Here is a 13,122-nt window from a genome sequence, read left to right as displayed (position 1 = left end):
GCTCCTCTGGGGGCTGCATTAGGCCCTAGGTAGGGAATTAACATGGTTTGCATTCGCAGCAACCACTGAGCTACAGGTGTGGGTGGCAGTGGGGCGGCTCTGAGGGGCAACCCCCCCCAAAAGTGTAATGTTTCAGTTTTTACATTGTTAGGAGGAACATTCTGAATGCTATCTGGAGGGAATTCCATGGTCACGTATCTCACTATTCCGGGTGTGAATGTCTCAGTGTGTCTCAGTGTTATGGGTGTGCTCTGTCTGCCAAGTGTGAGGTGGTATTTCTGTTTACTATCATTTCAGACAAATGTGAGAATTTTCTTGCAGTTGTACATGTCAGCGGCACACTGAGGGGCACATGGCAGCTTGTGCTCACGTGGCAGCCAACCCGGCTCTTCTAGGATCTTGGATGTCCTGCTGGGGCTTTGGTGTGTTATAGAAGCTCTTCATCATCATCATCAGCAGCAGCAGCATGTTCTCTACAATTTTAGCATCACTTTTCCTCTAGGGAGACTCGCCTGTGTCTGTAGTAACGGTGGTCTCAGAGGGATGCACAGGTCAGGGCGGATGAGGCCACCATAACACGGGAGTCTCACTCCTGATTTTAGTACTAGGGGTCAAACCCAGGGCCTTGTGCACTAACTGAGCTACATACGCAGCCTCTACAAAAGGTACAGACTCATCTTCTGCTCCATGCGAGTGCTCACAGATTGAACTGCAGTGCCTTCAGCCTGTGCTTTCTTCATCCTGTGGCTTTCTACAGCTGGCCTTCTGCCCTCCTTCTTCCTAACCACCAAGGAACTTGAATACTTCCAGCACATTCTAGACTCACTTTGGTATTTTAAGTGTGGAAGGCAAAATGGAAGATCCAGCGGTGGTGCCTGCGTTTTGGCCCCATGACAGGCACATGGTGGGCGGGGCTGTTTATCGTGGGGCCTTGGTGACTCAGTGATACAGATTCAGAGACTTTGACTGTTTGGAGATTGGGTGCTGTGGGACTTGGAGCTAGCCAGTGTAGATGCCACTCAGGCTTTGGCTGGGTACTTTAGTGGGAGCACAGAGCAGGACACTGAAAGAGTCAAGTGATGTGGGCCTGGAGTGGCCAAAATACATGGAGCATGTGAAACCATGTGGCTGGAGAAAGTCACAGCTATGGTGGGGCGGCGATGCTGGTTGGACACAGCCCTACAGATTCTGGGTTATGAGGATGGTGGTAGGAGAAGCTGAAGGACACAGGGTCTGACTGTCCTGGTTGTGATCTTGGTTAGGGTTTTAGTGCTGTGAAGAGACACCATGACCATAGCAACTCTTATAAAGGAAAACATTTAATTGGGGCTGGCTTACAGTTTCAGAGGTTCAGTCCATTATCATCATGGTGGAAACATGGCAGCATCCAGGTAGACATGGTGCAGGAGGAGCCAAGAGTTCTACATTTTGATCTGAAGAAGGCAGTCAGACTGGATATGTTTCCCACTGGGCCAAGCTTGAGCATTTAAGACTTTAAAGTCCCACCTCCACAGTGACACACTTCCTCTAACAATGCCACACTGCTCCACTAAGGTCACACCTTCTAATAATGCTACTTCCCGTGGGCCAAGCATGTTCAAACCACCACAGCTGTCTTGAGTGGGTGGGGTTACACTGAAGAGCTGGCTTACTGCAAGAGTAAGCCTTCATGGGTTGGGAGGGCAAGAGTGGATTAGGAGACAGGGAGGTATGGACAGGTGATAGGATCTAAGGCTTTGTTCTTGCAGTGGGTGTCTAGTGGCTGATCTGATGTTCTTTACAAAAAGTGTTGAGTGTGTAACCATAGGCCTACTATTATTTTCTCTTTGCTCTTGGACAATATCATGCCTTTGGGGTCTGTGTCTTTCTCTAAACTTTTGGGGTCTTGGTCTGGTCTTGTTCATTTGAAGAGATAGGTTTCTTGTGTTTGTGTACTGCTGAGAGCGATCTGTCATGGATGAGTTGCATCCAGCATGGGCACTGGTCTGTAAGCAGAAGGCTGTTCCTTGATCCACAGTTCCCTCAAAGAGCAGGTGAGAAGGTGCAGACTGCGTGGGTGGGTGGGTGAGGGGTGACTTCAGGCTCTGCTGCTGCCCTGTAGTCAGAAGCAAGTGGAAGGGAGGAACGGGAGAGAAGGTGTCAATAGAAGGATTTGCTGGAAGTATGCCTGTAGGGTCACAAGGAGTGTACCTCTGCAGACTAGACTGGCCTCAAACTCAGAGGGATCAGCTTGCCTATGTTTCCAGTGTGCTGGGATGAAAGGCGTGGGTCACCACGGCTCTTGTTTCTTAATGTTTCTCAATTGATCACATTTATAACGTGGTGGTAGCAAAAGACTATCTCATGAAGCTATCATCCATGTTCAGGAGACAAGTTCTGTGTACCCAGATCACAGTAGCTATTAGTGAATTTGTCTTTAGGTAGTGGCTTGGTGGGCTTGTGGGACACTGTTGAGGTTGTCAAAAGATGGTTCTCTTGGAGCAGGTTCTGACTAAGTCTGCCTTGCTGTGTGATTAGCATGGGGGCCATAGGTGGCAAGCTGTGGAACCGCCCTGCTTAGCTGGGCTCAGAGTGTAGTGGGAGGAGTATATGTCTCCAGGTCAAGTGTAGATCAGCAGGTTGAGCACAGCAGAGGAAGCTGTACAGGAGAACCCAGGTCGTGGATATGGTGTGCAGAAATTCTGGGTGGCAGAGGGCTTTGAGGAGAGGTGACAGCTGCCTCAGTTACCCACTGGAGGCTGCTTCCCGTGGTACAGGAGCTGCCAGGGATGCACTGGAACTCAGCAGCTCCAGGGTCTGGGCAGTTGACTAGTGTGTTCTGTGTCCACGGCACGGCAGGGGCTATGGAGACCCACCACCGATTTAGCCAAGGACCTACACTTGGTGGAAGTGAGGCGTAATATCTGGACTGGAGGAGAAAAGGAGGTGCAAGTTCAGTCTGGTGACACGGGGCATGATGCACAAGCAGGGGGTTTGAGATGTCACAGTTAGTGTCTTACTGCTTTGGGGGACATTTGCCCCTTCCTGCCGCCTGGTCTAACCCCTCACTACCTCATCTTTCTGTGTTAGATCATGTAGAGTGGTGAGCTCGGAGGTGGACAGGTGATCAGAGGACGGTGTGAGCCCTGCAGCCTGGGCCCTGGCTGGCACCGTGTCTGCCAAGACGTCCCCAACAGAAGGGCCATTTGCCAGTTCTCCTGGGTGGCAGGTTAATACCTTGGCTTGAGAAAGGGCCTATGTTGAGTAGGTTAGTAGATGTTCATAGGTTCTGCTACCTCAATGGAAAATATGACATTCATTCTTTCCAAGACAGGCAGAGGGCCAAGGTCTCAGTCCTTTGCTTTCTCTTTTTTTCTGGGCCTCCCACATGCTGCTTAGGTGCCCAGACATGACTGCAGCTCCAGCCTCACGCCTGCCCATTTCTGCTGTAACATTTTCTTCCCATTCTTTTTCTATTAAGATGCATCTGGTCTCACAGACCGTAAGGACAAACCAGACTTAAGCAGATTCCAGTGAGTGGATCTGAGGAATGACTTATTTGTGGCCTGTTAAAGATTTGAGTCCCTGTGTCTGTCCTCAGCTCAGGCTGGGAAGCAAGTGATGAGAAAGGCCCTGGTCCATCCCTACCTTATCCACACTGTTGTTGGACAGGAACAGTAGTAGCCAGGCCTGGTCTCGCCACACCATTGGTTGTTATTGATGCTGACATATCTGTGACCACAGAGCACAGGTAAAGGTTGACCTACAGTGCTCTCCTTTGTAGGTGGAGGCTGGCCCTCTCTTAGGAGGGTGTGGCACTGAAAACAGGATTGAACTGCTGCTGTCCTGTGGACTCTGCAACTCACCGAGGCTGGGCAACAGTGCAGGCAGCCTCTTCCCTTGGGGGTCTCTGGTGAGGGTTGTGTCAAAATGGGGCAGCTCTGTCTCTTCCTCAGAGTGATTGAGCCCTGTGCACGTGGGAAGTCTTCCTACGTACTAGATGGAGAAGCCCAGGTGGAAAGTGGCCCCTAGGCAGAGCTGTTGTTTACTTTTCACTTGTACTGTGGACTCCCTAGCCATGGTGTGAGCCCAGAGCGGGCTGTTGGACCTGGTTCGAGCATTCCTGGCGGTATTCCTGGCTTTGGGGTGGAAGAGCAGGACCCCTAGCTGGACTGGGTCCTGGGAGCTGGAAAACACCAGGATCTCCCCAGGATTGTATAAGAACATTAGCTGTGTCCTCACATGGGGACGTGCAGTTTGAACAGGCCCACTATGGACCCCAGGTTGGGAGTATTCCTAGGTCTCTGTGAAAGGGGGCAGTGGCTGCTCACGTCTGTCTTTGTGAGCTTTTCTTGTTTTCTTTTTCATGGTTGGTTGAGACTGAGTCTTGCTGGGTAGCCTAGGGTGACCTTGATCTTCCTGCCTCCACTTTCCAGGTGCTGGGGTTACTGACGTGCGCCTCACTGCCAGCCTGAGCTGCCCTTGCTAATTACAGCTGTCAAGTCTTTTTTTTTTTTTAATGTCAGCTGCCAAGGATGAGGACCCTTCTTTGCATAAAGGCATTGTCTGCAGATCTACTGTCTTCATGACAGTCTGCAGTGGCTGTGGAATAGTTGACGCTTTGGTCTGAGGTCTGCTGCTAGGAGTGGGTCTGCCATCTGGAGCCCTGGCTCTTCTCGTACCAGCAAGCATGTGTCGGTATGAAATGGATTTGAGAAGTGGGTGTAGACATGCTGAAACCTTGGTAAGTGTAGGTGCCCCTCCCTGCCTCGCCTGAGAAGATACTGACTTCGGACTAACAGTCCCTTCTGGAGGCTTGGGGTTCCCTGTGAAGACCGGCAACGGAGAATTATATAAATAAGTAATTTTACTGTCGTGGCCGTTGAGATCAACTATTTCATTTTCCTGTGCATTCAGCCAGTCCACAGTTGTTCGTAAGGAGAGACGGGTCCCATGGTTAGGATGCTTACAGTCTCTGGCCCTAGGACTATAAAGTGGCTGACTCCGGACTCCAGGAAAGCCAGCCTGAGGTGTTACACCAAGGCTCTCTGTGGGGCAGTTTTAAACAGGTGCTCGCAGCAGCTGGGCCACCTTGTGGCAGTCGCATTGAGAAGAGTGACTGGGTGGCAGCCCTGGGGAGCTGGCTCTGCAGCCAAGCTTTCTGAAGCAGCTCCTTTTGTTTAGTGTGGTATTTTGAATGTTGCAGGGGAAGAGTTGCTAGGCCTGAGTGTGTTTAACTTGTGAGGGAACATCAGTACGGTTCAGAATTTACTAAGCACAACTATGTTTGAGATAGGTTTGGGGGCTATTTCTCAAAGAGAGTCATGGTTGGAGTTTCATACCGAACCACAAAAGCCATTGAGAAACCCCACTGTAAATCATCTGTTTCGGTTTGAGATGAAAGTGAGCGGTTGGACCTACACATGGGGTGTCACTGTCACAGCTGACCCGAAGCTGCTGTGTGCTCACATAGCACATTGTATCACTTGCTGAAATAAGGTCAACATATATTTAGCAGATTACTCATTTAACCAAAAGGGCCACATGGGTGATTATAGTACTGTGCCCTCCGGGCCCCTCAGAGAAGCCTCCTTACCCAGCACCCTTACACCCCTCAAATGTCTGCTCCCCAAGGGCCTCACTTCCTATCTCACCCAAACCAGCTATGACAATAGAAGAGTTCCCAGAAGGCGGTTTTTTTTTTCCAAGGATGACAGGTTTCTAGACAGCGGTCCCTGCCTTCCTTTCCTGTCTTGGCAGAAGGATATCCTCTGTTCCCCACTACCCAGGAAAAAGGACCTCACTGAAGGACTTGTGATGGAAACGAGATTTATTAGGACATTAGGTGATGGCCAGAATTCCTGGCTGTGTGTCTCTAAGCTTGCTTTGTGTACTCTGGAACTTTTATTCTGTAGTGGCCCAAACCGCTTCTGAGATCAAACAGCCCCATTCTAAGGCACACCAGTAACCACTGGCTGGTCAGTCTTCACCTCCTGTGCTCAAGCTGGGGCCAAGACTGTCACAGCGTTAGGATGGTCACCCTTTCTGCCTTAGCTTTCTCAGCCACGTGGTGTGTCAGCAGTGTTTGCTGAGTCTGGGAGCCAGGGCCTGGGAGGGCAAAAGCTCCCTCCTTCCTGCTCTGGTTGTGCTAGACCCTCTCACACCCTTGCACATGCGCTCAGCTTACAGTGGAGTTTGCCAAGCTGTGGGAGTCAGAGCGGGGGTGGGAGGCATCTGACCACAAGCACGGTTCCAGTCCAAGCTGTACTTGGCCCTGACTCTTGAGCCAGATGTGAGGCAGACGTGAGCACGAGTGTTCCTGTGCTAAAAGCCGCTCCTGAAGCAGGGCTGGCTTTGGGTTTGTGTTCTTTGTTGGTCGGTGGTTACCGAGGTCTCCCCTGACAGTGGTTCTGCTGATGGTGCATGGTGGTTGTGTTCCTTCTTCAGCCGTGGAGCAGAAAGGCCCTGGCTCCATTCTTGGTACCCACAATCCCTTTCTTGTCTAAAGAGACTGACTGCGTTTAATGTAGTGTAGCTCTGTCAGCATGGGCGGCATGTGGCTCGCTGCAGGATAGCAGGATTGCCAACTATGTAGTGCATTCTGTGCTCCTGCAAGCTGAGGTTCCATCCACTCTGTTCTGGAGCCTGCAGTATCCAGCTCAGGCCTGGGCAGCAGCCCTGCCTGACTATTGCCTAGCCAAAAACCCAGACAAGTCACCCATCCCTAAAGAGTCTGTAGTCTGTGGAGCTAGCTGGCTGTGGCAGAGAGGCACTGGTGTCGGTGCCTGGAGTGGCCCAGGGTGTGGCATGGGTACTCAGCTTCCTGGCTGTGTGTTACATTCTTTTCATTCATAATTTCTGGCCAGTGTTCAGCATAAGCACAGAGTTGTACAAGGAAGAGGAGCTGTGTGCCTTCAAAGGCACTTGCTTTGAAGCCCAGCCCTGGAAAGAACTCTGCAATCCCGGGAGTGTTCCCTATTCCCTCCATGCTGCCTGGGGCTAGTCTGGGTCCTAGAGGAAAAGCCTTGGGTTCCACTGGCCCTGGGGTTGCCAGGTCTTTGTTTTTATGTTTGTTTGAGGCAGACTTACTCTTAAGCTAGGATGGAACTTGGCACAGATGTCACATTCACAGCTGCCCACCCGCTTCAGCTTTCAGAATGCAACAGTACAGGCTGTAGCCAACACATCTGGCTTGTCTTTAGCTTCCGAAGCTCCTGTATGTGGTTGAGATTTTCATAATGCGTTTACCTGTGTTTGTGTGTGTGTGCACATACATGTTAAGGCCAGAGGTGTTGTCATAAGGTGTCCCCCTCATTTTTCTTTTTTTTAAGACAGTGTTTTTGAACCTGGAGCACACCAACTGGCTAGACTGGTGGACCATCCCTGGGGATCTGCTCCTTTTGGCCCCCCAAGTAGCTTTTCTAATGGGTCCTGGGACTCTGAGCTCAGATCCCCATGCTACCAGGACAAGCGCTTTACTGGCAGCGATGCCACGCCCACTCCCTCCTGTAAGTCACCCTGGAGTGAAGTCATGCAACCTTTGTTCTGTTTTAAGGTCATACAACTCATACTTAGATGTCATGGCAGGATTGCTTTCAGCAGGTGGGTGGTGACAGGAAGCAATCTCCTGGGAAGGGTGGCAGCTGTCCTCCCTGCTTCCCCTTTTCTTGACCTCCCGTTGAGCCCCTCACACAATGCTGCAGTAGGCCCTTATGTCTGTGCACGTAGACATGGCCGATGATTCAGCAGACTGCACAAGCAAGGGGTGGGCATTTTCTCCTGGTTCCCAAGGTGACTTCCTGCTCTGTGTGGTTTGTCACGTGACACCTGTGGTCTTCTGCTGGCACAGGTATACAGTAGAGGTAGATTTGTGCTAGCTGCACAGTAGGCACTTAATGAAAGCCTGACCATGCGTGGGCGTGGATGCAGGAGTTGTCGTGTTTGTTTTAAAAAGGTTTATTTTTATTCACGCCTGTGTGTCTGTGTGTGCTCATGTGGGTGCTGGGTGCCATCGCTAGAGCCCCTGAACAGTTGTTCACTTTTGTTGTTTGTGTTTTCGGGGTTTTTTGGTTTTGTTTTTTTTTGTTGTTGTTGTTTCCTTTCGTAGTAGCTGACAGTGACTTCCTATGTAGGTAGCACAGGCTGGCCTCTTAATTCATGATCCTCCTGTCTTAGTCTCCTGCATCCTGGGATTGTGTGTGTGCACCCCCATTTCATGGTTGATTGTACAAAAGTCTCTGGACCATCACATCCATCTGCTTACACGTTTCGCACAGTGGTCTCCACATGGGCCCATATACTTGTGTATGGGAGCATACAGAATGCCTAGTGTGTGTCCCAGGGCTACATGATAGCTACATGTGTGTACGCGCCAGGGTGCCTTGTGGAGGTGCCACTGTCGAGCCCCCTCAGGACACCAGCCTTGTGATTAAAACTGAATGCCGCCCATGCCAGCAGCCTGCATGATGAGCAGAGCAGGAGAGAGGCCGGTTGCCATGGCAGTGGTAAATGGTGAGCTGACGCACATTGTTGCAGCCATGGAGACAGCAGAGTCCCCATCATGTCTGCAGGGTGCTGGCCTGACCTCCAAGCTGCTCCCGCCTCAGGAGCGCAAGTGCTGGCCCGTATCTGAATGTCCCCTAGAGAAAAACAGTTTTTCTGCCCATCCCCCATAGTCAGACCGAGGGTAGGTTTAATGTTTTCAGGAGCTGGGTACCAGCTTCTGCCTTTAAAGATGAGGCCACGCCTAGAGACCGAAGAAAGCTGGTTCTCACGTGTTCAGATCACGAGTTACCTTGTCAGTCTGGTGACGCTGGTGTGGGAATTTTTTTCTAGAATAATTTTCATGGCAGAAACAAAAATATATATAAAGATTGATAGATTAAATTAGTCATACTGAATTAAAGCCATCAAAATACCAATTCTAGTGTGTGATACAAAATAAGGATTTTTTTCATACATAATTGCAGAGTCCCACGGGTGATGAGGAGCATACCACATGCTTGTAAGGGTGGCTGGCCACGGGCCAGCTGGGCCTCTTGCCACCCGATACTATGTCATGGACAGGTACTGGGACTGACAGGACTAAGCTTTCCTGAGATGGCTTGAGGTGCCAGGTTTTGAGTATAGCATTCATTTGTCCTGGAGGAGAGATGGTCAGAAAGCTGGGCTGGGATAGAAGTTGGTAGATCTGGTCTAGCATCAGAAGGCCCTGGGTTCAAACCCCACTGCATAGATGTGCTGATTCACACCTGCAATCTTAGCACTGGCAAGCTAGAGGCAAGAAGATCAGGAATTCAAGGTCAGCCTTGTCTAAACAAGTTTGAGGCTAACCTAGGTTATGTGAGACCATCTGGAAAGAAGAAGGAAGGTGACGAAAAAAAGTCTCAGAATTCGATGTGGAGTTGTAGTGTAGGCCGTGGAACGCTGGGGTGAGGGTGACTGAAGGGGACCTGCAGAGCCTACGTAGCCTCTGGCTCCCATTGGGTCCTGGTGTCCATGGCACACTGGTGCCAGAAGCTGTCATCTACCCAGGGATCGCCTATGGTGGGCCAGGGTGAGATGGCTACTTCAGATCTGAGAAGCTTTGGACGAGAGGCCAGCCTGAAGAAGACAGGGCAGGAAGATGGGCAGGTCAGCGCTGTCAGAGTTCCCACTGTGGGCCTGGTTTCTGTCCCGAGGGAGGTAGAGGTGTGTTCTCTCAGGAGCATCAGCCTAGACTCTGTGTGGTCCAGGGGGAGTTTGGAAGCTCTGAGCATGGTATAATGTTAAAGAGGGGAGAGGCTGTTGTGGTGGTGGTGGAAAAACCTGGTCAGGTCTAGCTGGGGCATGTGTATTTAGAAGGCTCATTTTACAGGGATTGTCTTGTGGTGACTTTCACTGTGGTTTTATTCTACTTTTCTCTGTCTTCTGTAATTTTTTTATTATCAAGGTTGAAGAGAATAATGTATATTACATACAGTAATAGCTCTGTTTTAGCTCCACTGTGGGTAGAGAAGCAAGGCGCCTGTACTCAGAGCGGTCCCTGGTTGGCTGAAAACGTTCCTGATGTGAAGGAAGTATAGGTTTTTCCTTGGTTTGTGGTCAAGCATAGGTCACCATCCTGCAAGCAGGGCTCCCTGGGTAGCGACAGTCTGTCTGTCACCCATTCCTGGCTGCGGGCCCTAGGAGGAATGGCCTGGGAATTCTACCCAGGGCTGCCCGGCATCCCTCAGGAGGCGATTTCTCCCAGGAAATGTTGACTACACAGCGCTCATCTGCTTTGTACATGATACTCAACCCTGTACCTAAGAAGTGGGCAGTGTGCTTTCTGGTAACCTGGGCTATCAGGGCTGAGTCAGAGGATTTAGGACCCTTTTTTCCTAGGTGTCTGAGGGTAGGTAGGAATATCAGTAAAGTAGACCCATTCTGCTGCTGCACACCTCTGGGAATGTGATGTGGACTTACACCCCTAACTACACAGCTTCACTCCCCCCACCATGCACACCCCGCTCTCTCCTTGTGCCAATGTTTATTGTTGTTGTTGGGTTGTTTGTTTGTTCGTTTTTTGCTAGTCAGTCCTGGTGTGGGAGGTTGAGGCCAGATCTGTGTCAGGGACCCAGGGCATTCTAAGGCTGCAAGTGTATGATAGGTTGCTCCCAGGACCTATCTGTGACCGAGTACCCTGTCCCCAACGGTTCCATGTTTGCTGTCTAGAGCTGGTGTTTGTGCTTAAACTGAGCGTATGAGCATAGCAAATGTTTCTAGAAGAGTCCAGCACTGTCTCTTAGAGGGAGGCTGGGGATATGTGCCCCCATGCACCAGGTGTGGGAGGGGCAGGAGTCTCAGCATCTTCTGCCTGTGCAGGTCCCATGTGCCCTGGGACGTTTGAGGCCATCCTGTACTGCAGCAGGCTCGGGCCTCTTGGCATCTGTCACAAACAGCATATCTTTTGGTCTCCTAGACACAGTTGCTCATACAGGAAGTCGGTTACTCATTCTCTGTTTCCCTTTCGCTGTTTGTGATGGAGCTCTAAAAATGGAGCTCTAAAACAAATGTGCTAAGTGATCAGCGAGTAGGCAAACACTGGGTGCCTGTGCTGTTGCTGGCATCACGCTGGGATTGAGTCCTGGGAGTCTCTCTGCCAGGGAACCCTCTCCAGTGAGCGGTATCTGGGTATATCATCCAGGGATTTCGGGGCAGCCCTGCCCCTCCCAGGGGCCTCCTAGGTGAAAGATGGATTTGCCTTTTTGGTCTCAAGGATTTCCCAGGAAGGCAGCTGGAAACATTCAGACCCAGGGTAGGAGACTGGTTGCCAGAGCAGTGTCTTGGGGGAGAGAGGACATTGGGTATGAGGACTGTGCCTGGGGGATAGAGGGCGGGGCCGGCCACCAAGGAGTCTTTGGTGCTTCCTCTTAATAAATCTCCATGTCATCAGTGTCAGACTGGAGGGATGAGGGGGTGGAGGGGTGTGCCATGCTTCTGCCTCTTCAAGCTTGGCACATTAACAGTGGTGTCCAGAGCCTGCACCTCACAAGCTTAGCTGTTTCCCTGATCTGCTCCTTTCTCTTGGGAGCTCTGTGCTCATGCAGAGCCAGCTTCTCTCCAGGGCTGTGGGTCTGAAGCTCCTGTTTGTTTGGCAGGAAGAGGGATCACAGGATCACAGGACTTAGGAAGAGGTCTATGCTGGAGATCTTGTATGGACCAAATGTGATTTTATATTCTATGTGGCTTTCTATGAAGCCACTTTCTTGTTCCTGTGAAATCACGCACACGATTCCCCATTCCCCTTATTAATTCTGCCTGTGGCCCCAGCTGGCTAGTGACACTCTGCAGTTCCCATAGCTGGTAACAGGGGATGGGCTTCTGGGTGACCTGAGAAGTGAGAGCCTGAAAATATGCTGTAACCAGGTCTAGGTCACAAAATGGCACAGGTGCTGTGAATGCTGCTAGGGCCATGGGAGTGGGGCACTTACTGTGCATGTGATCACCGAGAGCAGGAAAGCTGGGCTTTCTGGACCCAGAACTCTGATATTTAAGGGTACTTTATAGAGACCTACAGTCTCCCTTGCTTCCTTGCACAGTGGCAGAGTTCATTCGGTGTGCCTGGGCTTCTGTTGTACCCTGGTAGACCTTGGGATGGCAGCACAGCATCCTGGGATGGGAATGAAGGAAATGAGGAAGGGGGGGGGGGGGGACTCTTGACCTGGGCCTGGACTGAGACGCTGCTTAGAAATCTCCAGGTGGGGCTAAAATGTAAAAGGCTGAGTTATTGGTTGGACACCGGCACATACCTGGGCATACAGGCAAGGTGTTCGAGAGCCGAGAGGCATTGCAACCTCTGGGCCTACCGAAGCTTCCTGTGCTGTGGCTGTGCATGATCACACGGGGTTTCCGGGGGCAGCACAGAGGGGTGGGGCCAGAGGGGAAGAGCAGGGGAAGTGAGGGGCATCAGGCCTGAGAGGGTTAGAACCTATCACACTGTTGGAATAGCATTTTGGGGAAGGGAGTCTAGCTGTGACCACAGTGTGAACTCTGAGCCTGGATGAGAGAGATGAAAGTCCCCAGCAAAGGAATCCTCTCTTGGTGATCTGGAAGAACAAGAAGTGTGTCTTGTCTGTCTGTGTGTCTGTGGTGTGGTGGTTGTGGTGGGCAGTTGGCAGAGTCTCCTCCGACCAGCAAGCTGCCTGTCCCAGACCGGCCCCTGGTAGGTAGAGGTCCCTGTGATGAGGTGGATCTACACAGGGATGTCAGGAGGTAGTAGGAATGTCTGAACAGAGGGGAAATGATGGAGCACATGGCGGGGGCCTCAGCATCCTAAGGGCATGGGGAGGTTAGGGTGCACCATGATTCTCAGGAACAAGTCTGAGTCTGCTCACTCTGATGTCTGCTATCTCCCTACTGTTTTCTAGTTCTTGCGTCTCCTGCTCCGACAACATCACCCATCCCAGGATATGCCTTCAAACCTCCACCTCGGCCGGACTTCGGCACCACCGGCAGAACAATCAAACTACAGGCCAATTTCTTTGAAATGGACATCCCCAAAATTGACATCTATCACTATGAATTGGACATCAAACCTGAGAAATGCCCTCGGAGAGTGAACAGGTATCTTCTGACCCTTTCCCATGAAGTTGTTATGTATTTTTAATTGGTTTTGGCATT

The 13,122-nt window shown here is 51.0% G+C and overlaps 1 protein-coding gene across 1 annotated transcript in view; it reads left to right on the top strand.

Annotated features, from left to right (window-relative positions):
* AGO2 (argonaute RISC catalytic component 2) overlaps positions 1–13,122 on the top strand; it is an 80,210-nt gene that overhangs the window by 21,168 nt on the left and 45,920 nt on the right. Inside the window, exon 2 of the mRNA XM_080938904.1 lies at positions 12,870–13,065. Coding sequence (XP_080795030.1) covers positions 12,870–13,065 — 196 coding nt within the window. The remainder of the gene's footprint in view (positions 1–12,869; positions 13,066–13,122) is intronic.

Source organism: Micromys minutus, assembly GCF_963924665.1.
Source record: "Micromys minutus genome assembly, chromosome: 27".
In the NCBI taxonomy this organism is placed as follows: domain Eukaryota; kingdom Metazoa; phylum Chordata; class Mammalia; order Rodentia; family Muridae; genus Micromys; species Micromys minutus.
This window is presented reverse-complemented; position numbering and strand designations above follow the sequence as displayed.